The following is a 23516-nucleotide window of genomic DNA, read 5'->3' as shown; positions in this document are numbered from 1 at the left end:
CCTGGAAGCCTTGGCAATCCAAAGTGGAATTTACCTTCAAGTCTAGCCAGCCTAATTAATACGTTGTTTGAAAATGCTAGCCAGCCAGACCAAATACTGTATTTCCACCCATTCAGGGAACCAGCCTTACGGAATCCCAGAAGTCATTTCAACATCATTTATGTGTGTGTGTGTGTGTGTGTGTGTGTGTGTGTGTAAATTATACCGCTTCTCTGTATTATAGCATAATTGTGATATAACAGAAAGAAGAGCTTTCTAATCGTACAGATCTTGGTTGAATGCCATACTTACTACCTACTTGCTGCATAACCACTATTGGTTTAACCTCTCTGGGCCTCTATTTCCTCATCTGTAAAATGGGTCTGACAGTACCTACCTGGAAGGTTGTGAACAGAAGTACTTGTTATGAACTAGATACTTGGTGTCATCTTATTCCCCTGTTCCCTTCCCTATCCACTCCAAAGCATGTGTGTGTTTCCTTTTTTTTAAATTAATTTTTTTATTAGTCTGCATGCTCTCAGCCTAGCAACACTCTTCTGTGTCTCTCCACCAGGGGGCACCCTCCTACCAGGGACCGAGCCCACAGTGGACACGGTGCCCGTGCAGCCCATCCCAGCCTACTGGTATTACGTTATGGCCGCCGGGGGTGCCGTGCTGGTGCTGGTCTCCGTCGCGCTGGCCCTGGTGCTCCACTACCACCGGTTCCGCTATGCGGCCAAGAAGACCGATCACTCCATCACCTACAAAACCTCCCACTACACCAACGGGGCCCCTCTGGCGGTGGAGCCCACCCTAACCATTAAGCTAGAGCAAGACCGCCCCTCGCACTGCTGAGGCCGAAGCAAGGACAGCACCCAAAACAAACAAGAAAGACTGCAAACACGTTGCCTCGATTTTGCACTTTTTTCTCCTCGCCTAGTCTCTGTGTGAACCCTCAGACACCTCTCTCTTGGGGCCCGAACCCTGTGCACTCTTATCCGTCCTGACCATTATTCTTCAGTTCTGTTTCTGTTTTTGTTTTTGTTTTTTGGTCCTTTTGTTGATTCCAATCCAACCAACCAACCAACCCCAACTCTAATGTTGCATCTTGGACTGGAGAAGAGATACACCCCCTAAGCACTTCACAGCTCAAGGCTCAGCTGGTTTCCTTCCAGAGACTGGTTCCCTGACGTCCCCTTGCCTTACCCCCTCCCCCCTCCCGGTGGACCGGAGGGGAGCCCTGGATCTGTGTTTGTACATAGTATACATTCTGCGCGTGTGAGTAGCTCTGTGTGTGTGTGGGTGTGAGAGAGACCGGTTCATTGTCGGGGTGGGGAGGGGGGGGAGTGTGTGGGTGTGTTCAGAGAGGGCCCCCTTTAACTATTGTGTTACTTCTCCGGGGGGTACATTTTATGAGAAAATAATATACTGTCCTAGTTTTGTTTACTTGGAGAAGAGGTTGAAGCTTTTTGTTGCCTTATCTAGCTCTGGCTGGCTTTCTGTTGGCTACCATTGTCATCTCCGGGTACCTAAAAACCTAGAGGCCACATGGACCGAAAGGTGGCCCCTCCCATCCCCATCCCAAAACCCCATTCCCCACCCCCCTGCCCCGAGAGGAAGGTTCCCCGTGCACTCAGACGTGACCCCCTGTCATGTCTCCTGGTGTCTTTGAAGTAACAAGACAACAGCCATTGGGTGCGAGCGGAACCACCTCTGCTTCCAGCCCTGAAGCAGATCTGTCTCATGTTGCCTTACAAAGAGAAGCTCATAATGAATGTTTAGCTGTTATCAGTTAAGTCCAATCTTGGAGTAAGTCATAGAGAGTGACGGACCTGAGACTGATGTAGGGAAAGCAGTAGCTTGTTGAGAGCAGGAGGAGGTGGGGGAGAGAAGGCGGAAGAAGGAGGGACTGAAATGTTCTCTTTAAGTCGCCTCACCCGAGAGGAACCCTTGTGCCCAACCTTAAGGGGAGTTGAGTAAGGTGGTTACGAACCATAGCCCTTGGTATTCTATCGGCCACTGTAATAGTGTTTGTAAAATATGGGGGAAAGGGATCATTTGCTTTCTTTCATGGTGTTGATGTGTGCCTGAACCTATAGCCACTAATATATAAGGCTGTCCACCTGACTTATTTGAATATGATGAGAGAATAAAGAGTAATCATTTTGTAAACGTACCAATGTGCTACCCCTTAAAGCATGTGTAGCATCTGGCAAGTCCACCCTCCTAGGCTGGCCTGGCATTTCCAGATGTTGCCTCATGGTCAGGAGAAGGTGTAATGAAGATAAATCCGTCGCTGCCCATTTGTCCTCTAAGCAACAGGGAAAGGGATGTTGGAGGTAAACGCCCTAATGATAGTGTGTACAAAGGATAGATTCAATAATGAAGTCAATTTCATTGATAGAAAATGCATATTTTAATGAGATTCACAGTGTACTGGGGCTCCGCCTTGGGGGTGTTTATTTCTCACCTTCCTGCTAGGAATCCCCTGGGGAAATATGACATTCTCTCCAAAGAAGGTTGCCTGGGCTCAAAGCTTCAGGGACCCTCTGAGAACAAAATACTAATGATAGATTTTGATTTTTATTTTCGGCTGCTTGGGAGAGACTTTTCGACATTCTTTCAGAATATCCACATCACTCCCTCTAGCACACGCTCACTTTCGCATCTGGTTTGTTTCATCCTTCTGAAAGAATGGTGCTCTCCCACTCTTATTCTATTTCAAAGAGCGACTCTGTCTCAACCACAGCAGCCCTGCCAAGAAAAGGAAAGATGAAAGGCTAGAGTAGGAGCCACCTTGAGATTTCAAGAAGAATCCTAGCCCAGCTGAAGACTGCAGAGAGAAGCAGGGAGCGGGAGGAGGGGCAGGAGCCCAGGATGCCCTGTGATGACTTCCATGCCAGACACTAAGGGCTTTTATCGCAGGTGTCCACATCCAGTCTGCATTTGGGGCCAGGCATTCCCTGGAAATGATTGGCACCCCCTGTTGGAGCCCCCTGGAGCTGTGTCAGGAAATTACACCTGGAAAATCCAGCCAGTGTAGCAACTGTTGGAGTTACCATATACCCTTGAGGATTTCCCTTCTTTAAAAGAAGACAACAACCTTTGTGAATTTGCTGTATCTTTATCTGATGCCCCTTGTGGCATCATCATTACGTACATGCCATAGTTGAGGATATGAGGCTGCTCAAATCTTTGTGAATCCCATGATGCACTTCAGCTGGGGTTGTCATTCCATTCTCTCTCTCTCTCTCTCTCTCTCTCTCTCAGCCCCAGCAACTTTCATAGTATTTCCCAGGTACTATGCTAAAAGGGCAGCTCTTCTACAAAATCATGCCTTGCAGCTTTAAAAAGCAAAATTCTGTATTTCATAGAGGGAGGGAGGGTCACTCTCGCCTAAGAAAAATAGATTGGACAGGTGACTGCATGCGTGCATGTGTTTAGAGTTGCTTCAAAGAAGACAACGAGGTAATAGCAACTAAGAAAATATAAATGAATGAATGAATGAATTGAAGGTCTAGCTCGGGCTGCTAAAGTTTTTGCCTTAGTAGAGGTTTCATATCAACAGACCCAGGAAGGAAGCCCTGATCTCTGGGTGAAAATCCCTTCCTTGACATTGTGCTGCCAATTGCTATCCCCTAATTGCTGGCAAAGGCAGAAAAAAAAAATCATATCATTGCCATTAACCAAACAGGATGCTTAAAATAAAGTAAAATTGCCCTTTCCGTTGTCCCACAATTTAGGGATTAAAGCCACATTAGGATAGGAAATTAAGTCATGTTTCTGAGGTTGATACCCCATCTTGAAAAGGACCCTGTCTTGAAAATGAAACTAGCAGGCAAGCAAACACCTAAATAATCGAAAATTACCAAAGAACAACAAGAAAACGAAACAACAAGAAAACGTAAACATTTTAACTTCCTGTTCTGATCCCCTCTCCCTATAGCTGTGACAACTCTTGCATTGCTCAGTTGCCTGTGTGTCAAAATCACTTGTGGACATTGGAAACTATTTGAAAATGTATTGTTGTGGAATGTAATAAAATGATAATATTTTTTATACAAACATCTGAGTTTTTTTCTTCCCTTTTGCCTGTGAGAACAAAGTGGAAATGTAGGCTTTGAACAAATTGATGTTTTCAGAGCCTACAGGTTGTCTGTCTTCTGAGCTGCAGGGCATTGCTGTGGGCAGTGGGTGGGTTTGCTCCTTGGGGCTGAATGCCAGCTTCCCTTCCTTTTAGTTTTATTACTGCTTGTTAGGAATTTATCCAATTTGTGCAGCTGAGCCAACTTTTATGATTGGTGTGGGATTTTGCAAAAGTTGCTAAGTGCTAAATCGTTCGATGTGATTTCCACAAAATTTCTCTTGATGGAAAACCCCTGGAGACTGGACTCTACTTTCAAAGGGTCCGGGGGGTAATGGGACCAGGGAGGCTGAAAGGTGTGCTCGACTCTACGGAAACAGATAACTTCCTTTGGAGAAGAGGCGGCGTCTTGGGCCTCGCCTACCCAATTAATACTTCCAGAGCAAGGGGGAGCTCCCATTTCTGGGCACTTTCGCAGACAAAACGGAAACTTGTAGCATGTTCAAGGTTCAGAGATATTCCTGACTTCATTTTGGAGCAAGTCGTGAAGATAATGATAAATTACTGTGATCCTGAACTCTTATGAAAGGAACAGCTTCTGAAAGGAACATTCCTTTAAAACTTTGAGGAGAGGGATTGGGGGAACTTATTCCCAAAGCCATGTCTTGTTGACAGGCATTTTTCTTTGGTTCTTCTCTTTGGGTTGTCAGTGATTAGTTATATAAAACTAGATGCCCGATGCACGAGATTCATGCATTGGGGGGCGGGGGGGGCGTGTCCCTCAGCCCAGCCTGTACCTTCTCGAAATCTGCGATATCGGGCCTAAACCAGCAGTTGGACATCCCCTTCGCAATCCGGGACCACTGGCCCCTAACTGCTCTCCTGCCTGCCTGATTGCCCCTAACCACTCACCTGCCTGCCTGATCGCCCCTAACCACTCTGCCTGCCTCCCTGATCGCCCCTAACTGCTCACTGGGGGCTGCCGGCTGGGGTGAGGGGCCGTGGTCTTTCTGGTCTTTGGTCATTCCGCCATTTTGGTCACTGGGCTTTTATTATATAGGATATTTCTATCACGGTGGGATTAGGAGGAAAAAAAAATCTAGGAATTGCAACCTCCCCATTATTGAATGTTTCTAGAATGTGGTCAAGAAGAGGTTGTGGAAGGATTTTTCCACCACCCCCTATTGGTGGAACATTTCATCAACCCAGGAGCCTTCCTCAGGGGTCTGAGAACTATGATTCAAGGTTTTAAAGGGACATATCCAAGAGGCCCAATTTCCGCCCGAGTCCTTCTTTTTCCCTCTCTCAACCTAGGTCCAGGGAAAGGTGCTCTTACAGCTATAAAACCTCCCAGTGGTGCTCGGAGGAAACAGGCTTCTGGTTGTCAGGTCTCAGAGGCAGCTCTGACAGTACATATGGCTCCACAGATGTCCCCGTCGGTCCCGGGCGGGGAGCAGAGGAGACTGTCCATGGCGAGAGCCTCGTTTGCTCCTCTAATGACAAGCATGATTGCCCATTTTGTCTGAGTAACATTTGGCTTTCCTTTCTAAAGCCATTTGTTCCCATTAGTAAAGTATTTCTTTCAGGCAAAGACCCAGGCTCGGTCACCATTTTCCTGAGCTGGCCTGAGACCAAATTTGCCAGACTAAATTAAATGAGCCATCGTGTATGCTCCATTAGCATTGCTGTTTTTGGAGCCCCCTTGGAGAATTCCACCCTTGCGCTTCCCGCCTTGGTTCTAGCCCCACAGCTCATTCTCGAGGACCTTTCTCTGCCCCAAAAGGAGAAAGGCTGTTAGGACTCTGATCTTAGGTGTCCACACAACACTATAATGTGGTATTTCAGACTGCGCTCAAGCATAAATGTTGCAGAAATCGTGTTTCCATGGATCATAAATACCAGATGTCAAGGCCCCGTATGGCCTGTTTGGGCTCCTACCTGGCCCTTTATGTTGGTTTAAATGTGCGTTCTTGCTGTGGAAGTGAGACCTGCCCTCCCGCCCATGTAACCGAAGCCCCGCCGGTCTGCTGTGGCCCGTTTACTGCCCCTCCTCCCTGACTCTGCGGTGGTTTTGCACCAACATCATGGCCTTTCTGTAATTCAGTGGTTCTCAACCTGTGGGTCGTGACCCCTTTGGCGGTCAAACGACCCTTTCACAGGGGTCGCCTGAGACCATCCTGCATATCAGATATGTACATTACTATTCATAACAGTAGCAACATTACAGTTATGAAGTAGCAACGAAAATAATTTTATGGTTGGGTCACAGCATGAGGAACTGTAGTTAAAAGGCCAGAAGGTTGAGAACCACTGCTAATTTGTTGATGGAGAGGGCTTCATTGTTGAGCTTGGATTTGTCTGTGTGGTGGGCTGCACACCTGAGCCAGTCTGCAGGCCTGTCCACGCGGCTCGTTTTCTCTCTACTTGTGCACGTCGCTGGGCTTCTCACAGCTGTAGTTTGCCTTTGATCCACTTTAGTGACGGCCCAAAGAAAACACACAACAAATCCAACCAGCGAACACAGAGGGGAGGGGACGCCAGCTGATGGCCTTACAGTCGGCAGGGAGAGGCATCGCCTTATATAAATAAATTAAAAGCTGGGAAGGTGTAGGGATTAATGAAGCCTGACAGCTTGCGCGCACTGGGGTGCATCTAGAGGTTAGATATAAGCAGAAGCCCGCACCCTCAGAAGGCGTCAGCCCACAGGCCTCGGCCAGAGCACATTTGTACTAACTGTGGGGAGCTCTGCTTGGCCCCAGACCTAAGCAGTGAAGAGAGGCGAGGTTTGGGGGATCGCCAAAGAGCAAAATCCCTTTCAGCATGGAATGCTGTTTATGGAGAATAGGTACCTCAGGCAAACCAGCAAAAACCATTCTTGCCCCAAGGCCAGTGGGTGGGCAGGAAACCCAGAATCCTTCTCCTCTCTTCTGGGTAAAGTAATATTTCTTGGGGGGTTGTTTTATTTCAGTCACTGACCTTCAAGAGTTCAAAAAACCTTCATGCCCAATTCTGTGGTTTGGTTTGGTTGGGATTTGTTTTTGTTCTGCATAAATGGTATCATAGCATTTGTTCTTTTTGTTGGACAACTTACTTGTTTTCACTTGACAAAGCCTCCAGGTTTCATCAGTTCACATGGACAAATTGACCCCGCCCTTTAGCTGCTGTAGAGCATTCCGTATCGTGTGAAGTGCCGTAGTTTATTAAGTGCTCCCCTCCTGGTGAGCATTCAGGTTGTGTCCAGTTTTCTTCTTGTTTAGTTTTTACTATTATAAGCAATATTGCAGTGAACATCCTTAAAGTCACCTCTGTGCACGTGTTTGTCTCCGATAGCATGCCTGGGTCACATGGTATGCCTGATTGCATTTTCATACATACTTCAGATGGCTGCGGATTTCCTTTTAAATGGACCTGTCCCCCTTTGAGAGGGCAACAAGGTCGTGGACATCGGAGAGCATCCCAGGTCACACTTGCACGAGCCGCATAATTCTCTGTGACAGTCTCCCTTTCTCTAAAGAGGGTGGAGTGCTTACAAGAGAAGACTTTGGGTACCTTTAGCCAAAGGGAATGTTAATCCCAGGGACTTTTTAAAAAACACTTCCAATATGCAGAGAAGGTGGGCCTGGCTGTACGTGGCAGTTCACCGGAGCCGAGGCAACTGTGGCCCAGGAGTTAATTCCATCCCTGGGTCCAGCAGGCAGAGCTCTGTTCTTCATGATTAATGAGTTCCACTTGGTTTCCTCAAAGAGTGGCTGTGCTGTGCCTTGCTGTTATTTATTTATGTTTTCTACTAAAAAATTCATGTAAAACCATCCTTTAAGGTCAGTGCACAGTACTGTGCTGCAGACTAAAATGTTCCAGCCGCACAAGTAGGTCTACATGCCAACCCTGATTCTCCAGTCCTTGGGCTGAGAGGCGGTGGCCAGCTTCCTTCAGAGGAGGTTCGGGCTGGTGTGACCTGAGGAAAGACAGCAGGCAACGAGGCTGTTTGGCTGTTTTCTAGCGGGAGGTTTATATGTGCAGGCAAAGCCACTAGCCCCAAATGGCTCCAGGCAGGAGTGGCAAATGGGAGAGAAAACAAGGGACCTGTTAGTTCCAAACACCATTTCTTCCAAGAGCACTACCCTGTTTCTGCCGAGCACTCAGACAAAGGGGTCAGGAAAATGGGATTCTGACTCTGAGCATAATGGATCGTTTCTACGGCCGTATATGGGCGGTGTGGGCCCAAAACCCAGGACTGCTGGTTCTGGGATCTGGGGCTTGGGTAGATTCTCCGGGTGGCTCAGCGGGGAAAGCAGCATAAGCTCCAGGGGTGGGTGAGCTAGAGACGTCCCCATGCACACAAGCCTTGTGTTGCCTTCTGTGTATACTTGTGCAAAATTGAACCCTTTCAGTATCATTAACTAATATACCCACAAGCAAAGGCTCTGATCCGGAGCTGGAACGGCAGTATGCCGCATCTTGGCCTTCGACCACAGCAATTTTTCTTGGCAGCAGGACTCATTAGCAGGACGCGTGGACTCGAGTTCTCTGTGCCTTGTTAGAGAGCAGCCAGCTCTGGTAATGATGCGAGTGCAGGGAAAGCTTTGAGCCGGAGGTGGCCTTGACCAGAGTCCTGTTCTCAGCCGGCCTGCTGGTTTGAGACTCTATTTGAGCACAGACTGTTAAAGAACTGTTTTGTCCCTCAGCAATTCCCCACTGCCACCACGGAGCTGGGAACGGGGACGTAAAGACCTCAGGGGCCCATGTCAGCTTCCTCACTGCTTCTCTAGGACAGTCCTGATAGCTGGTACTGAAGGAGGAAGACAGTCCTTAGGACGTAGATGGGCGTGAGATGGGAGCATCAAAGGAGACCTGGGGTGCCTCATAGGCCTTGGCCAAATGCAGACCAAGAATGAGAAGCCCTGGGCCCACACCATAATCGCCATCTGCTTCACACTCCTGAGAGGGCCGTCGCCCCCTCCTCTTTCCCCAAGGAGGCCTGTCTCCACCCCTGCCTTTGCACCAGGTGTTCGTCTCCAGCCTGCACCCTCCTCCCTCTTGGTGGCCCCCGTCCCTCTCCTCTGACATCCTCACACTTGCCCTGCCCGCCTCACCAAAACCTTCTCCCAGAAAAGCATGGATCAGATTCCTTCACACAAAGGCTTAATTGCTTAGTTCCTCCAACTGGTTGCATTCTCCGAGGAGACCAAACCTAGAGCCAGAGGAATTATTCTATTATTCGCTTATTACACAATTGCATTGTTCGCCGGCAAGCTTCTGTGCAAATCACCTCTTGAATAGGTAAAGGTGTTCCACCTTTCTGGAACACCTACCATCTTATCTCAGAATCATTCATTCATTCTTGTGTTCAGAAGAGCTGCCGAGTTTCTCAGTATAAACAGCTCTCTCGGTGAGATGCATGTGTAAGAGACTTTTTTTTCAAGCACCTATGGAATCATATGGAGCAATCTGTAAGAAGACCTCCTTTTTGACATGTATTCTTACAGAAATGGAGACTGTCTCGGATTTTTCAAAGACCTAGAGCAGGGGTCCTCAAACTACGGCCCACGGGCCACATGCAAATACAAATATTGTATTTGTTCCTGTTTTGTTTTTTTTACTTCAAAATAAGATATGTGCAGTGTGCATAGGAATTTGTTCATAGTTTTTTTTAAAACTATAGTCCGGCCCTCCAACGGTCTGAGGGACAGTGAACTGGCCCCCTGTTTAAAAAGTTTGAGGACCCCTGACCTAGAGTAAGGAAGAGGCTCCAGAATTGCCCTCCATCCACATGGCTGGGTTTTCCCAGCCCGCACAGCGGTGAAGCCCATCTTTATAGCTAACCATTTCTCTGACTACGTTTTTCTTATTTCCATGCCATTGTTGGGGCTCGGTGGAGCCATTCCGGCCTCAGCTGCTCATCTGCCTCCACACTTGAAAGCAGTATTAGGTCATTTTACAGCCTTCTCATTGCAGTTGCTATTTCCAATCCTTTTTAGTGTTTCCTCCTAGTTATTCAACTAAAAATAATAAAAGATAATGGCTAAATTCAGGTTCAGACTCTTCCAATATCTCAAACCAAGCCCCCTTTTCTTTCCCAGCTTGAAACCATTTGAAAACTCCAAAAAACATTTCTTTTCCATGATTTTCATTAGATTTGGCTCTAGCCTACAAGATAATAACCCAGGATGAAGGATCTTCTGGTGGTGTTTCTAAACTCAAGCCAAACCCAGCAAGGGGTGAATGGCTCACAAGTAGCCTGACTCTGGAGCAGCTTTGGCAAAGTTTAGATTAACATCTGAACCTTTGGCTTCTTGTAGCAGCTGGGGATGAGCAAACCAAATTAGGGAAATTGAGTACATAGTGAGGAGGTGGGGTACACCTTTAGCCAGTGCTAAATTAAACACTTTGGAGGGCCAAGAAATATCTCCTAGTCCTTCATTATTTCCCATTTATTTTGGTCTGAGTGTTGTATCTCCTGTTGGGATCAAAACAGAGTGTCCGAGAGAATTTTTTAAGGCTACTCCCATCTAAACAGTCCAGTGATTTAGCTGGCTCAGGGGGGTTGGGAACTTGGAATCAAATTCAACAAGAGCTCGAAGTGGCCAAGAGCTTATCCCAAACAAATCATAGGCCCAAAACAAGGTGTTGACAGTGTGGCTTGCTCTCAGTTTTACTGCTGATTGGTTCAACGATTTATTGCATTTTTCTACCCTCCTTCCTCAATTTCTTCCTCTTTAACGCAGAAGCGATGACACTTGGTACCTGTGAAAATGAATGGTTTCAGTGATTTTTCGGTGTGGAAGAGCCTCTTGGATCCTTGCTTTAAAGCTGCTTGCAGTTTGGTGGGTTAAGTGGAGGGGTTACGGCTGGCTTCCTGGGACATTTTATCAGCCCTGCCTCAGTCAAGGTGGAGGCCTGGAAGTTGGGGCACACTTACCCACATTGTCAGTTCCCGGATTGCCAGTTGGCAGGACTGGTTCCGAAGCCTAATGAGCAAGTATTGCAAAAATAGAAGCTCCTGGCTCCCACTTGTCTGTCCTTTTCATGGTCCTCTCTCTCCACGCACACCTTACACCTTAAGATCGATGCCTTCGGGGAGCAGCCCCTTAAGGAGAGGACAGATTGGGTGAAGGTGGGGGCAGAGCAGCGTGCGGCCATGGAGCCCTTTTCTGTAGAAGCCTCCTCGTCTCCTTCAGCCAGCAGCCCTGTTCAGAAAGCATGCAGCACAAGGGCCCTCAGAGCTCTCTTATTTTCTTTCCAGAAAGACGATAGAGTTGTTGAGCAGGGAAGGTCCGTGGTTACTCTACAGAGGAGCAGACAGAGTTTCAGGGAGGTCATTGCCTTGTCCAGGCACTCACACCTGGGGCAGTAGCAGAACTCAGGCATGAGGCAGGCCATCTGGCCCGGCCTGTGTGACTCAGTGGTTGAGCGTCAACCTATGAACCAGGAGGTCACGATTCAATTCCTGGTCAGGGCATATGCCCTGGTTTCAAGCTCAATCCCCAGTAGGGGACATGCAGGAGGCAACTGATCAATGGTTCTCTCATCATTGATGTTTCTATCTCTCTCTCCCTCTCCTTTCCTCTCTGAAATCAATAAAAATAGTTTTTAAAAAGAAGCAGGTAGTCTGTTCCCAGGCTGCTCCCAGTCCACTACTCCTCCATATTCCCTTCAGGTACAGAGTGGATGGCCGTTGGGGTGTCTCTGCTACACATTCTGGATGGCAAACCTGTCCAAGGCTTCAACCAAGCCTCTCAATCAACTGCTCAGAGTAGGCATGGAAGGGACTCTCTAGAGCAGCGGTCGCCAACCGGTGGTCCGCGGACCACTGGTGGCCCATGAGGTCCGAAAGGTTGGCGACCACTGCTCTAGAGAACCTGTGTATGTCAGTGTCCTGAAATGATCTGTGCACAAGTGACCCGGGGATGGACTGTCTTACATCATTTATATAAAAGTAGCCAGTGGTTTGGCTACTATCTCTCTTAGCAACCCTATGAAGCTCCCTGTACCACACAGAAAGTACACAGAACAATGTCAACACCAGTACACTCATAGTAGACCACAGCAGAGCCGAAGTGGTGAAAGTGAAGGTCACAATTTTTCTATAACAGAAAAAGAAACTAACCCCAAGGATCTTAATTTAAGGGGGGCCCTCTTCATAAGCGATGGTTGGTTGATTGGTTAGTTAGCCAGTCAATTTAAGGGGGAAAAAAAAAAGAAAGAAAGAAAATGAGGAAGAAAAGAAAGGGGGGAGGGGAGAGAAAGGACTGTGAGAGAAAGCATTCTTGTTTGAGGCCTAAGTCACGCTCAGTGGGGAATTTCCCGGTGCAGGTTGGAGTGTCTGGGGTGTTTCCTCTGCACAGCATGTGTGGTCTTACGCCACCAGGCAGTGTTCCAGACCCCTTGGGGTAAACATCTCTTAGGCTAGGTTCGGATCTTAACTAGGTATGGCTGTTCACCCTTCGTGCCGTAGTATTGAGATCTACTGATAAGGACACTGGAGAATATTTGACTTTTCTAGGGGGGAGAGAGTCCCTGAAACAGTCCAGTGGATGTTTAATGACTCTTGCTCTGAAAAATCAGGAAAATGGGAGATAGATGAGACCTTGAGTCACTCATCACTGTGTACCTAACCCACCTCTCAGTGATGCTAAAGGAAGAACTCCTGGGGAAGCAAGAGGACTTTCAGTCTGAGGTTCAAGGTCCATATAAAAATGGCCATGTTTTGTTGGATTGAGTTTTTGTTCATTTGTGTGTGTTTTTAAGAAGGCTCACTTGATTGCTCCAACTCTACTAAAATCCCTTCCAGTCACCATGAGCCCTACTCCCTCTCACTGTTCTGGTCTGCAGCAACGGGTGCGGGGAGAGGGGACAGACCTGGCTCTCAGGTAGGGAAGGACAGGGTGGAGGATTTGTGGGGGGCAAGGCAATCTCTTTGAATTCCTCAAAGAGAATCTGATAAAAAGAATTCGAGCCCCAAACCAAGAACTCAGTGTATGAGTAAAAAGCTTCAGGTGCCATGTTTGAAACCACTCTTACAACCTCCAGCCCCCATTTTGCAGCTTAATTCTGAAGCGTCCTCCTCCCCACTCCTGGGTTTCTTTCCTGGCCCTGGCCCAGCCTCCTTTGCCCAATCCCCAGCCTGTGCTCCGGCAGCAATAGGAGTCCCCTCCAAAATGCCCCCCTTTCTTGTACACTATTTTATTGGGGTTGAGTCTTTGCTTCCCAACCAGACAGGGCCTTGATTACAGACACCTGGTCCCATACATCTTCATTTCCCAAAGTCCTCAATATGGTTCCTGGGCACCTACTAAACCCTCTTCATAAGCGATGGTTGGTTGATTGGTTAGTTAGCCAGTCAATGAAGAACAATTTAAATCAGCCTTCCCTCTTTGAGTAACGCCTATCAGAGAAAATGTGAAGCCCCAAATTTCAGATTGCCACATCTTCTCGTTCATGAGAGATCTTCATTAGTTCCCATGAAGGTGGTGAGCCACTGATGCAGGTAAACCGCGGGAGGGTGTGTACGCAGGCGACTAAGATCCAAGGCCTTTATTTCTGTTAGGATGGGGTAATGATGATGTGGAGGCAATTGTAGTGTCCTGCCCACACCCAGAGAACTTGAGAGCAGACTAGGGGAGGAGGGCTCTCCTCTGGCCCTAATACAGTGCTGAGCGTCAGAGTTCAGGCTTTGCGGTCGGATTGGCCTGAGATTGAACCCCTACAGGGGCCCAAAAGGAAATAGGGTCATGTAAGCACAAAGGTTGAAAGTGGAAGTCATGTGGGTGGTAAGATCCATCCCTGACCTGTGTTCTCCTAAATGTGTGGCCCATTCTGCTCTTCCTCATCCATCTGACACTCATAACCACTCCCTACAACAGAGTCCTGGCAGGTTCTCTTCAAGTTGTTCCTCGTTAAAAAAAAAAAATTTAAAAACAAAATTCCAGGTCTCTAGACCCCCTTTTTTTTTTGCTATCTGCCTCACTTCTCAAGCTAGGTCTCCTTCCCAGGGAAGTGCTGCCTCCATTCTCTGCCTTGAGCTCCTCACTCATTACTTCTCCCTCCTCCAAACCCTAGCTTTTTTTCTTTGCTAGAACTACAGGAACCTGGTGGAACCATACTCCTTGCTGCCAACAGGCTGAGGTTTACAAACTAGGCTCAACAGAAAAGGAAGGTGGCCTGTGAAGGTCTAAGAGGAGTTTGAGAAAGAAAGCTCTTAATCAACCCCAGACATCAAGAATATTAGCGAAGGGACTAGAGAAAATTGCTATCAAATTAAATTGCTTTTGTACAAATGTTCCCTATATTTGGGTTTTCCCTAGTGTGCCATTCTTTCTTTAAGGCTTGGTGAACAGATGCATGTTTGAAAATGTTGATTAACTTATCCTCTTTTCGACCCCTTCCCACTCACCCAAACTGCTGGAAGCAGTCAAAAGCCAAGTCAAGCCTCTAATGTGTTCTTCACCTTAAGTAGCCTTTAATTCTCCAGGTGCAGAACTATCAGCCACATCTAGGCAATCAATTTCACAGACCAATCTCATTGGTCCAATTTCTTAGAAATGGATCTATTCTTAGGAGGTCATCTCATCCAGTCCACTGCCTCCAGAGACAAGAGGCTGTGATCTCCTGGGACAAAATGTCCTCATAGTTATCACCACCCTCTTACCCTTTTTTCTTTAAGATCCAGGCAACATTCACCCCTTTCCAGACTATCATCAATAGTGTCCTCAGAGTTCTTCTCTGCTGGTGTGAGATGGAGCAAGATGACAGTCTAGCCTCTAAGAACTCATTGCATCCTTTGTGAAGACCAAGTACCTAAAAGCAAGAACAGGATTTGGCCCAAAACTCACAGATAGGAGCCCCACAATTTTTGTTCTAGGCTCATTCATAGTCTCATCATATGTTCTGCATCTTTTAACCGTGAAGGTATTAAGACCTCTGAGCATCAAAACTATTAAAGGTTGGAAATGTGATGGCTTTCTCCCTTTCTCCCATGTTTGTTTTATTTTTCATAAGGTTAAAAAAAATCTCCAGGCTGACTTTCACAAGTTTGATTTGATCCCCATGACAGACACCACCTGCCTCTTGTTGATTCATGCCCACGTCTTTTTTCCAGGGAAACAGTCTGCATTGTAGAGGCCTGGAGAATAATGCAGGGGGTGGGCACCGAGGTGGGGAGGCTGGCACAGCCTGCAGGTGCCAGTTGCTGTGCTCAGGAGCAGGCAGGATTTATGGAGGTTTGGTGCCAGTGGCATCGATCCTTTCAAGTGGGGTCTTGGCACGTTGTTTTGTGCATCTCTTCTGGGCCACCAAGGGGATGAGAATGTGCTTTAGCACTTTTGCCAGGGATGAGGTTGTAACGTGATTACCACTAGCACCTCCAGGAAAAGGCTGAATTTTATGTGTGGCCATGATAGATGGATCTTCAGTTCAGGTCATGGTCAAGTCGACCTTCCCTGAGATGTTGTGCTGATCAAGGAGAAGTTCAGGCTGGTCTGAAGCTCTTTTATTCCTTTTGTTTGATACTTTAGCTGTTTAGGATTTGGGTTTTGTGGTAAGCCTTGATTTCTGCATATCAATTTATAGTGCTGACTTCAAGGTTGTCCACCTGACTTTGGGCTGAATAAAACTCTCAAAGGGCCACATGCCTTCACTTGGTGCCATTTTGCTGACAGCAGGAACAAGCATAATTAACTTGTGAGATTGGAAGAAGTGATAAGACACTGTTCTTCACCACATATTTGATTCTCTTTTTTAATGTTTTTCCATTTTAGACATGTAATTTAATTGACTCTGATTTCTATAAGATGGACAGCATAGTGAATAGAGAAACCTGTATTATCCCCTTCCCCAAAATATTATCATAAAAGAAGAAAAAGATAGTGATAATACTAGAGAAAATTCAGAGTAAATTAACTCAGCTGTATTCAAGACTGAGCTAGTCTGATTGGATGCCCACGTTTGATCTATTCTAAACTAAAGAAAGCCAATAGAAAAATAGACGGGAAAGATGGGAGATATTAGCACAGATATGTGAAGGTGAATAGGCATGACATTCTTTCCAATTCTACGTCTACATTGAAGCATATAATGATGAAACGTGACTTCCTTAAATTACCATACATTTATTTGAAATCCAGAGGAGAAAGGCTCTTGTACTTTGTGTCCACTTAGATGCATCATCATATAAGGAGGGTCAGCATGTTATACTAGATGAACAACACAGTCATGACAACTGAGGATGGACATGCAGTGTCGTTGAAGTTGCCTTAAACAAAACTCAGACCTATATTGCTAATGAATAACCATCATTATAAAGACACAAGTGAGGATTTACTTGGCACTAAAGACCTTTCCTATTGTTTCTGTTCTTCTGGTTACTGGAAGTAAAGACAGATTCTTTGAGGGAAAAGGCTCCATTAATATGCCTGTTACATGATCTAGAAGCAGATGGGATGCTTGAGCTGCCAACATACCGAGGAGTCGTTCTCAGAAAGGTCTAGTAGTCTCTGCCTTGTAGCCATGGTGATAGAACTGGTTATAACTTGATTTGTTTGTTTCCTTTTTCATTATAGTGGACATCCCAGAAGTACATGGGAGAGAGGGCTATGAAGATGAAATTGTTGGTGAGTATTACTATGATTTAGCAGATAATCATGAAATTCAAGTTTGGTTATAAAGATGTACTGCAGAGGGCCAGAAACCACCAATTGCTCTGTCAAGGTCAAATTTAGAGTTTAGAAAGTGTATCGAGTCCCTTCTGCCTAATCTGAAACAGGTCCCCTACTTTGGGCAACTTTCAACATTGATGGACTTCAAATCTGGAGAAACCCTTGAGAACTGAAGGCCAGGGTCCTCTACAGGAGTCACTGCTTGAACCCATTAACCTCCTTCCAAAAAGTGCCTGAGTGAATGAGCGTCACCATGAATACCCTCCCAGGCCTGCTGTGGTTGCCAGTTCCCTGGCGTGTAGGGACCCTTCTCACACTCTCCAAGACTCCAAGTTGGGGCTCACTGCAAGATCCATGTTTCTTTCTCACACTGCCCATCTCGTGTTTTCATTTTATTTCAAGCTCTGTTTTCCCACTTCAAACACATACGTCAAGAGGTTGAAGCGAGAATCCCGACTAAAGGGCCACTGAGAAAACATGTAGATGTCATTTCTTCCCTGGGCTCAGAGCAGCACCGGTCTCTCTGGGCTTCTCTGAGTGCCAGAGTTGATCTCCAAGAGGGATCACGAAGGTTCCCCTCGGAGAACAGCTTTGAGACCAAGATTGATGCATTTAAGAAGAGCAGTTTATAGAGCAGCTGCTTTTCACCCGACCTTAATCAAACACTTCAAGTGTAGTTATAGAAACAGAGTGACTAATCCAAACAGCACCTTGTTAACTGAACACAGACTCTGCCTGCAAACCCAGCCTAACGCTCCTTTTATGGGCAAAGCTGCGCAACTGGCCTCCGCAGAGAGGCTGCAGTGGATCAAGCAAGGAGCACTGACGGGGAGGAGGAGGGCAGGAGGGTGCAGGAAGCCTGCGGGGCCCAGTGCAACTGCTTGCTGACTCTGGGACCCTGTGTGAGTTACCTAGTCACCTAATTTCTTAAAACCTCGGTTTCATCATCTATCTATCTATCTATCTATCTATCTATCTATCTATCTACCTATCTATATATATATATATATCACCCTGCTTTCTTTATGGAATTATCAGGAAATCCCACAAAATAAGCCATGGGTATCGTCATGCCTTGGCCACACTGGGTGGTTTAAACAACAGAAATGTATTTCTCCTCATTCTGGAGACTGGAAGTCCAAGATCAAGGTGTCAACAGTGTGGCTTCCTTCTGAGGGCTGTGAGGGGAAATCTGTTACAAGCCTTTCTCTTTGGCTTGTCAATGGCCATCCCTGTATCCACATGGCCATCTGCCATCTCTGGCTGTCTCAAGTTTCCCCTTTTATAAGAACACCAGTCACACTGAGTTAGGGCCCACCCTATTTCAGCTTGATTACCTCTGTAAAGCTCCTATTTCCAAATAAGGTCACACTCTGAGGTTCTGGGATTTAAGACTTCAACATATGAGTCTGGGGAAGGGACATAATTCAACCCATTAGTAAGGTTAGACGGATGTCAAGTGAAGTCCGGTGGCTTGAAAAACATCTGCTGCTCGGATGGCCAGGAATGCTATGCAGAAACTCTTCCTGTGAGAATAGTCTCAGCCTGTCCTTCGATTTAGCTTGAACCCCTTGGAAGTAAGGGATGAGGAGGAAAAGGAGGAAGGGTGCCCAAACACAGGGCCATCCCTGGGGCTCCAAAGGCACCCTGTTATAATATGTATTTACTTAGCATTAGTGAAATTATTTAAGTCTCAAATACTTAAGACTATACTCACCCTAACCAGTTTGGCTCAGTGGATAGAGCATCGGCATGTGGACTTAAGGGGCCCAGGTTCGATTCCGGTCAAGGGCATGTACCTTCGTTGCGGGCACATCCCCAGTAGGGGGTGTGCAGGAGGCAGCTGGTCGATGTTTCTCTCTCATCGATGTTTCTAACTCTCTATCCCTCTCCCTTCCTCTCTGTAAAAAATCAATAAAATATATTTTTAAAAAAAGACTATACTCAGTATGTGCTGGACACTAACCACTTTATCAATATTCATGTAGTTCACCTAGCAACCAAGTGAGGTAGACTTTATTAATATCCCCATTTTACAGATGAGAGAACTGAGGCAAAGCAAGGTTAAATAACTTTCCCAAAGTTACACAGCGAGACTGGGCTTTGAAGCCAAGCAGTGTTAAGTCCCGGCTTCCTACTCACGCTCTGAAGAACCTCCGGGCTGGGCTGGGGAGGCTCAGGTATTTCGCCCCGCAAGAAGCATTGCCTGCCATCTGTCCTGTGCTTTCTGTCCTAGATGAGTACGAAGTGGACTGGAGCAACGCTTCTTCCTCGACCTCAGGGTCCAGCACCCCTTCGGCCGACAAAGAGAAGAGCTGGCTCTACACGCTGGATCCCATCCTCATCACCATCATCGCCATGAGCTCGCTGGGCGTCCTCCTGGGGGCCACATGCGCCGGGCTGCTGCTCTACTGCACCTGCTCCTACTCGGGCCTGAGCTCCCGCAGCTGCACCACGCTCGAGAACTACAACTTCGAGCTGTACGACGGCCTCAAGCACAAGGTCAAGATGAACCACCAGAAGTGCTGCTCCGAGGCATGACGGATTGCACCCAAATCGCATCTGACGTTTCATTCCAGCGAGAGGGGCTAGTGAAGATTACAATTTTTTTCCCCTTTGGGAACTGAATGCCATAATCTCAATCAAACTGATCCAGAATTACCGAAGGTGTGGACAGGACAGGCGGGCAAGTGGAGGGAGGAGGGAGATGCAGCCGCGTGGGGGGGAGGGGTGTCACGACCCACCTAGCACTGCGGGGGGCCGAGTCATTGCTGGGACAAAGACGGGAGCTCATCTCTTTGGGGTCACAGTTCTCTTTCGTTTGTGAGTTTGTTGTTATTATTATTAATTGTTATTATATTTTATTTCTTTGGTCTGTGAGCAACTCGAAGAGGCAGAAGAGAATGACTTTTCTAGCGCAGAAGCAGAGGGGGATCGTTATTCTCTGCTTTCTGTTTCTAATCAACACTTGAAAAGCAAAGGGTCTTTTCACACTTTCCACCTTTAGGGGAAAAAACTCAAAATACAAGCCGTGCAGCTTATCCCGTCTTCTGATCTTCTCCTGACTTACGGGATCTGCTGTGGCGAAGGCCCTGCCGCCGACCCTGCGTGCTGCCGTGCCCAGTCCTAGCATTTACATAGGATGTCGTTGCCTTTAGCTTTTTTTATCCAGGGGAAAATTGCCATTTTAGGGTCAGCACGAACAGCTCTTTCCTACATGCGATTTAAAACAAACCAGAAAGGAAACTTCACACGTCAAAATCCGCGGAAGCACCTCCATGTTAGACGTGGACGAGCCTTAAGGAGCTTTGTGAATAGGAGCCATTCGGACCAGGATTTATGGCTGTGGGGCTCCTTGCGGGGCCTCTGGGGGTGGTTCTGCTTCCCGCCCCCCTCCTTGTTCTCCTAAGACATGGACACATGCACACACATTCATGCACACACCCCCACATTTGTCTCTAAGCCCCAGGAAAGGCCTCGTTTGATAGTCTCAAAGGTGGGGTGGGGAGACAGGCTGTTTTCTCTGTCGGCGCCATGTGCCTGGTGCCCACCGGGTGGAAAGGGGGCAGTGGAAGGGGAAAAGAAGTCCAGCCCCTGATCGTGTGATGGCAAAGGCTGAGCAGACCGTACAGAGAATCTTGATGAGTCAGCCTCTCCAGGAGTAAACATTGATCTCTCCTTGGGGTTACGGCCACCACCTCCACCTTTCAGGAGAGGGGGCCAGGATGTCAGGGTGTCTCGCCGGAAGTCTGCAAGCACTGTGAACCAAAACGCTGGCAACCCTGTCTGAACCCCAGAGAGACCGACGTTCTCTCACACACATACACGCACCAATTTATGTGTTTTTTTTATTAAGTGCCTTGAAAAAGTGAAGAAAAATGTATTTTCCCTCTATGTCGAAATCAGTGAATATCATACAAGTTAAGGCATTCCTCCTTCCCTAGTCCCAGTGGCTCCCCGCCCAGCTCCCCCACCTCACCGCTGACCTACTAATGGAATGAGCCCTGCTGCCCAAGTGGTCGTCATTGCCCAGATGACTCTCAACTGCTCCAGAAGGGGCCGCATCAGGAATGGATGAACCTGTGCGAAGGATAGGATTGTCCACGTCAAGATCCAAATCTGATTTTGTAGTGACGCCTACGGTTTACCTGTGTGCTGGTTGAAACTCTACCAGCGTGCCCAGCCTATCGCATAAACTGTCCGACCATTTTTGCTGCTATGGTCACCCCGATCTCATGTGTCTCGTGCCCAGGTGAAAGGGGAAGGGTGAATGGGGCTGGCAGTTTCCTGTGTTAACTCATGGAAATGCTGGTTCACATGGGAACGTCACCATGTTTTGTGTGCAGAGAGGGAGACTCATGCCAACAGCTATTTATTCCTACGTGTGTGTGTCTGTGCCGCCTTTGAGTTCTCTGTATCTACTGTGTATGTGAATGGTCACGTGGGACTCAGTGGTGTTGTTGTGACTTTGACTCTGACCGAGGGCCTGAGTTAACTGCTGATCTCAGCACTCGCTGGCACCGTGATAGTTAGAGGTGAAAAGTAAAGCCGTCAAGCCCGAGGGCTTAGCTTTAGGCCCACCCTGAGCTGGGCGTAGAGCAGAAGCAAGTGTTTAAGTAGCCTACCCTCCTCTTCGCCTTCCCGTGTAGCTCCGTGTTCAGGAAGCTAGCAAGTCCTGGGGATTTCCAGGAGCAGCCTGCAGAAGAAGAAAAGTTCAGATGTCTACTCTGGGGGTCTGGCTGTCTCATGCCCAATGGACCATGTTACAGCTCCCCAAAGACCAGCCCTGTCTCCAGCCTGCAGTTCACCTCTAAGTTACGCACAACTCAGCTTGCATCCCTCTGTATCCATGTTCTCCGTGAAGCCCCAGGCGGGCCCTGAATGCTGAACAAAAGCAGGCTCCCCAGGGCTGCGTGTAGATACCTCACCAATGCTGGAGGCTGGTCTCTGGCGAGACAGAAAGATAGTGGGCCCCGATTATAACTTAGTGGCCAGAGGGCACCCTGGTGCATTTGTCGTCTCCATCGGCAGGTGGGCTGGCTGACCCGTCTCCTTAAGTCATTCCCTTTGGGAAACCCAACTCACAGTATTGATCTCCTTTTTTGCCTTGTACTGAATGACACATTACCTCCACGCTCTCCCGGACTAGACGGTCCACAGGGCCACAGGTTGCTTTCTCTCTTAGGTGGGAATGAGGAGTTGACAGGGATGAGGGTCCAAGGAATGAGCATGAATGGCAAGAAAACAAGGGGAGAAGTTAAGCCATCACATAGGTTAACTTTTCCAGGGTTTGCAGTTAAAGGTATTCGACCATTTGCTGGCTGAGCCAGATCACGGGAACTTGAGAGCTTTTACTGTGATTCTTCAATGTAAAAATTAAACAAACAACAATGTCAAACTGTGTTTATATGATTTGTATAAAGCCTTTTTAAGATTACTATTTAAATAAACATTATACCAGAGATATTTTGTTGAGTGTTTTTTACTGGAGACGAAGAGACTTGGGGTGACCAAATCATCCCAGCTTGCCCAAGACTTTCCTGAAAGTCCCATGTCCCCAAAATCCCTCAACCTCAGCAAACCAGGATGCTTGGTCACTCTCCTGGGACAACGTTTCTCAACATTTTCATGGGGAATTAATAGGTTGATTGGTTGGCTTTTTATAAAATAAAAATATGATGGAGATGGGTAACGGGCTACCTGTCCAATAGGGTTATTTTAACTCAAAGTCTTGCCTGGTCGATTTCCAAGACTGTGATCCCTACAAACAGACCTCTCAACGGTAGACCAGGAAAGGCCTCGCTATGCAGGTGATAGTTAAGCTGAAACCGGAAGAGATGAGGAATCAGCTAAGCAAAGTGCCTGGGAAAAGCTTTCACGTGGAAGGAACAGCATATAGAAATGCTGCTGTGGGGACGTCTGCTGTGCTCCTGGGAACACAGAGGCGGGGACCAGATAAGCTCCTGCAAGGCACAGGGAGAAGGCTCTGTTGGATCAGCATCACTCCCTGGCCTTCCTTAATGTCTGCAAAGAACAGCTCCCCACTTCCCATCCCCGTTCCTCACTGGCCCAGAAGGTCACCAGAGTCAGATTTCTGCAACTTCCCTCTCTGCCCTCGCTGTGATCTTTGTAATATCACGTGTCTCCTGAGATCCCTGCTTCTATTGTATTCCTGACCCTCGCAACAATAACAGAGGGTAAAATGAAAAGCAAATTCTACTTTCCTTTAGTTGAGCTTTGGGGTATTTTTAAAGCCCTAGTAAACTAATAATATCTCCTGGTCTCTAGCCTTCTAGTGTTTACATAAGATCTCTCTCTTTTTTTTTTTCCTTATCTGTATCCTTTTGGAAATGTTTATTCAATGCTCAGGGGAGGCAGTGAAATGAAGTTGGAATAAGCCCATCCTTGCTGGAAACAGGGTCCATCTGGATGCCACGGTGCCTTTGCCCCCGCAACGCTGGTGGCGGTGGTAGAGCCCGGGAGGGGAGCATGAAGAGGAAATGGGAAGATGAGTGTGTTCCCGTTCTCCCAAACTTCAGCCTCTAACCCCAGGCTGAGCTAAATAAAACTCCTGGGGAAAATATCTCCCCCGGGGGATAGGGTGTGAGATGAGGGGGTGATGATCAAAATATGAAATGCTACCTACCTCGGAGCTCCCTTCTGTCCACCTCTGGGCTTCACAGAAACTTTTTTTTTTAATGGGGTGTGTGTGCCTTTGAGCACTACACAATTTGTACAATTTTTTAAATCCTCACCGGAGGATATTTTTTACACTGATTTCTAGGGAGAGTGGAAGGGAG

The 23516-nt window shown here is 47.3% G+C and overlaps 1 protein-coding gene across 4 annotated transcripts in view; it reads left to right on the top strand.

Moving 5' to 3' along the window:
* Nucleotides 1–22180, top strand: part of NRP2 (neuropilin 2) — a 123128-nt gene extending 100948 nt beyond the window's left edge. For 2 of the 4 annotated variants that reach the window (XM_005874235.2, XM_005874234.2), the window contains exons 16-17: nt 16621–16671; nt 18953–22180. In XM_005874235.2, the coding sequence (XP_005874297.1) occupies nt 16621–16671; nt 18953–19257 (356 nt within the window). In that variant the 3' untranslated portion in view covers nt 19258–22180. Of the gene's footprint in view, nt 1–553; nt 4045–16620; nt 16672–18952 lie in introns of those variants that run through there. The other 2 variants (XM_005874239.2, XM_005874237.2) reach the window with 1 other exon arrangement.
* Nucleotides 22181–23516: the final 1336 nt, after the last annotated feature.

The sequence above is a fragment of the Myotis brandtii genome, unplaced genomic scaffold, assembly GCF_000412655.1.
Source record: "Myotis brandtii unplaced genomic scaffold, ASM41265v1 scaffold43, whole genome shotgun sequence".
Classification (NCBI taxonomy): domain Eukaryota; kingdom Metazoa; phylum Chordata; class Mammalia; order Chiroptera; family Vespertilionidae; genus Myotis; species Myotis brandtii.
Note: the sequence above shows the minus strand (reverse complement) of the source record. Positions and strands in the feature narration are given on the sequence as shown.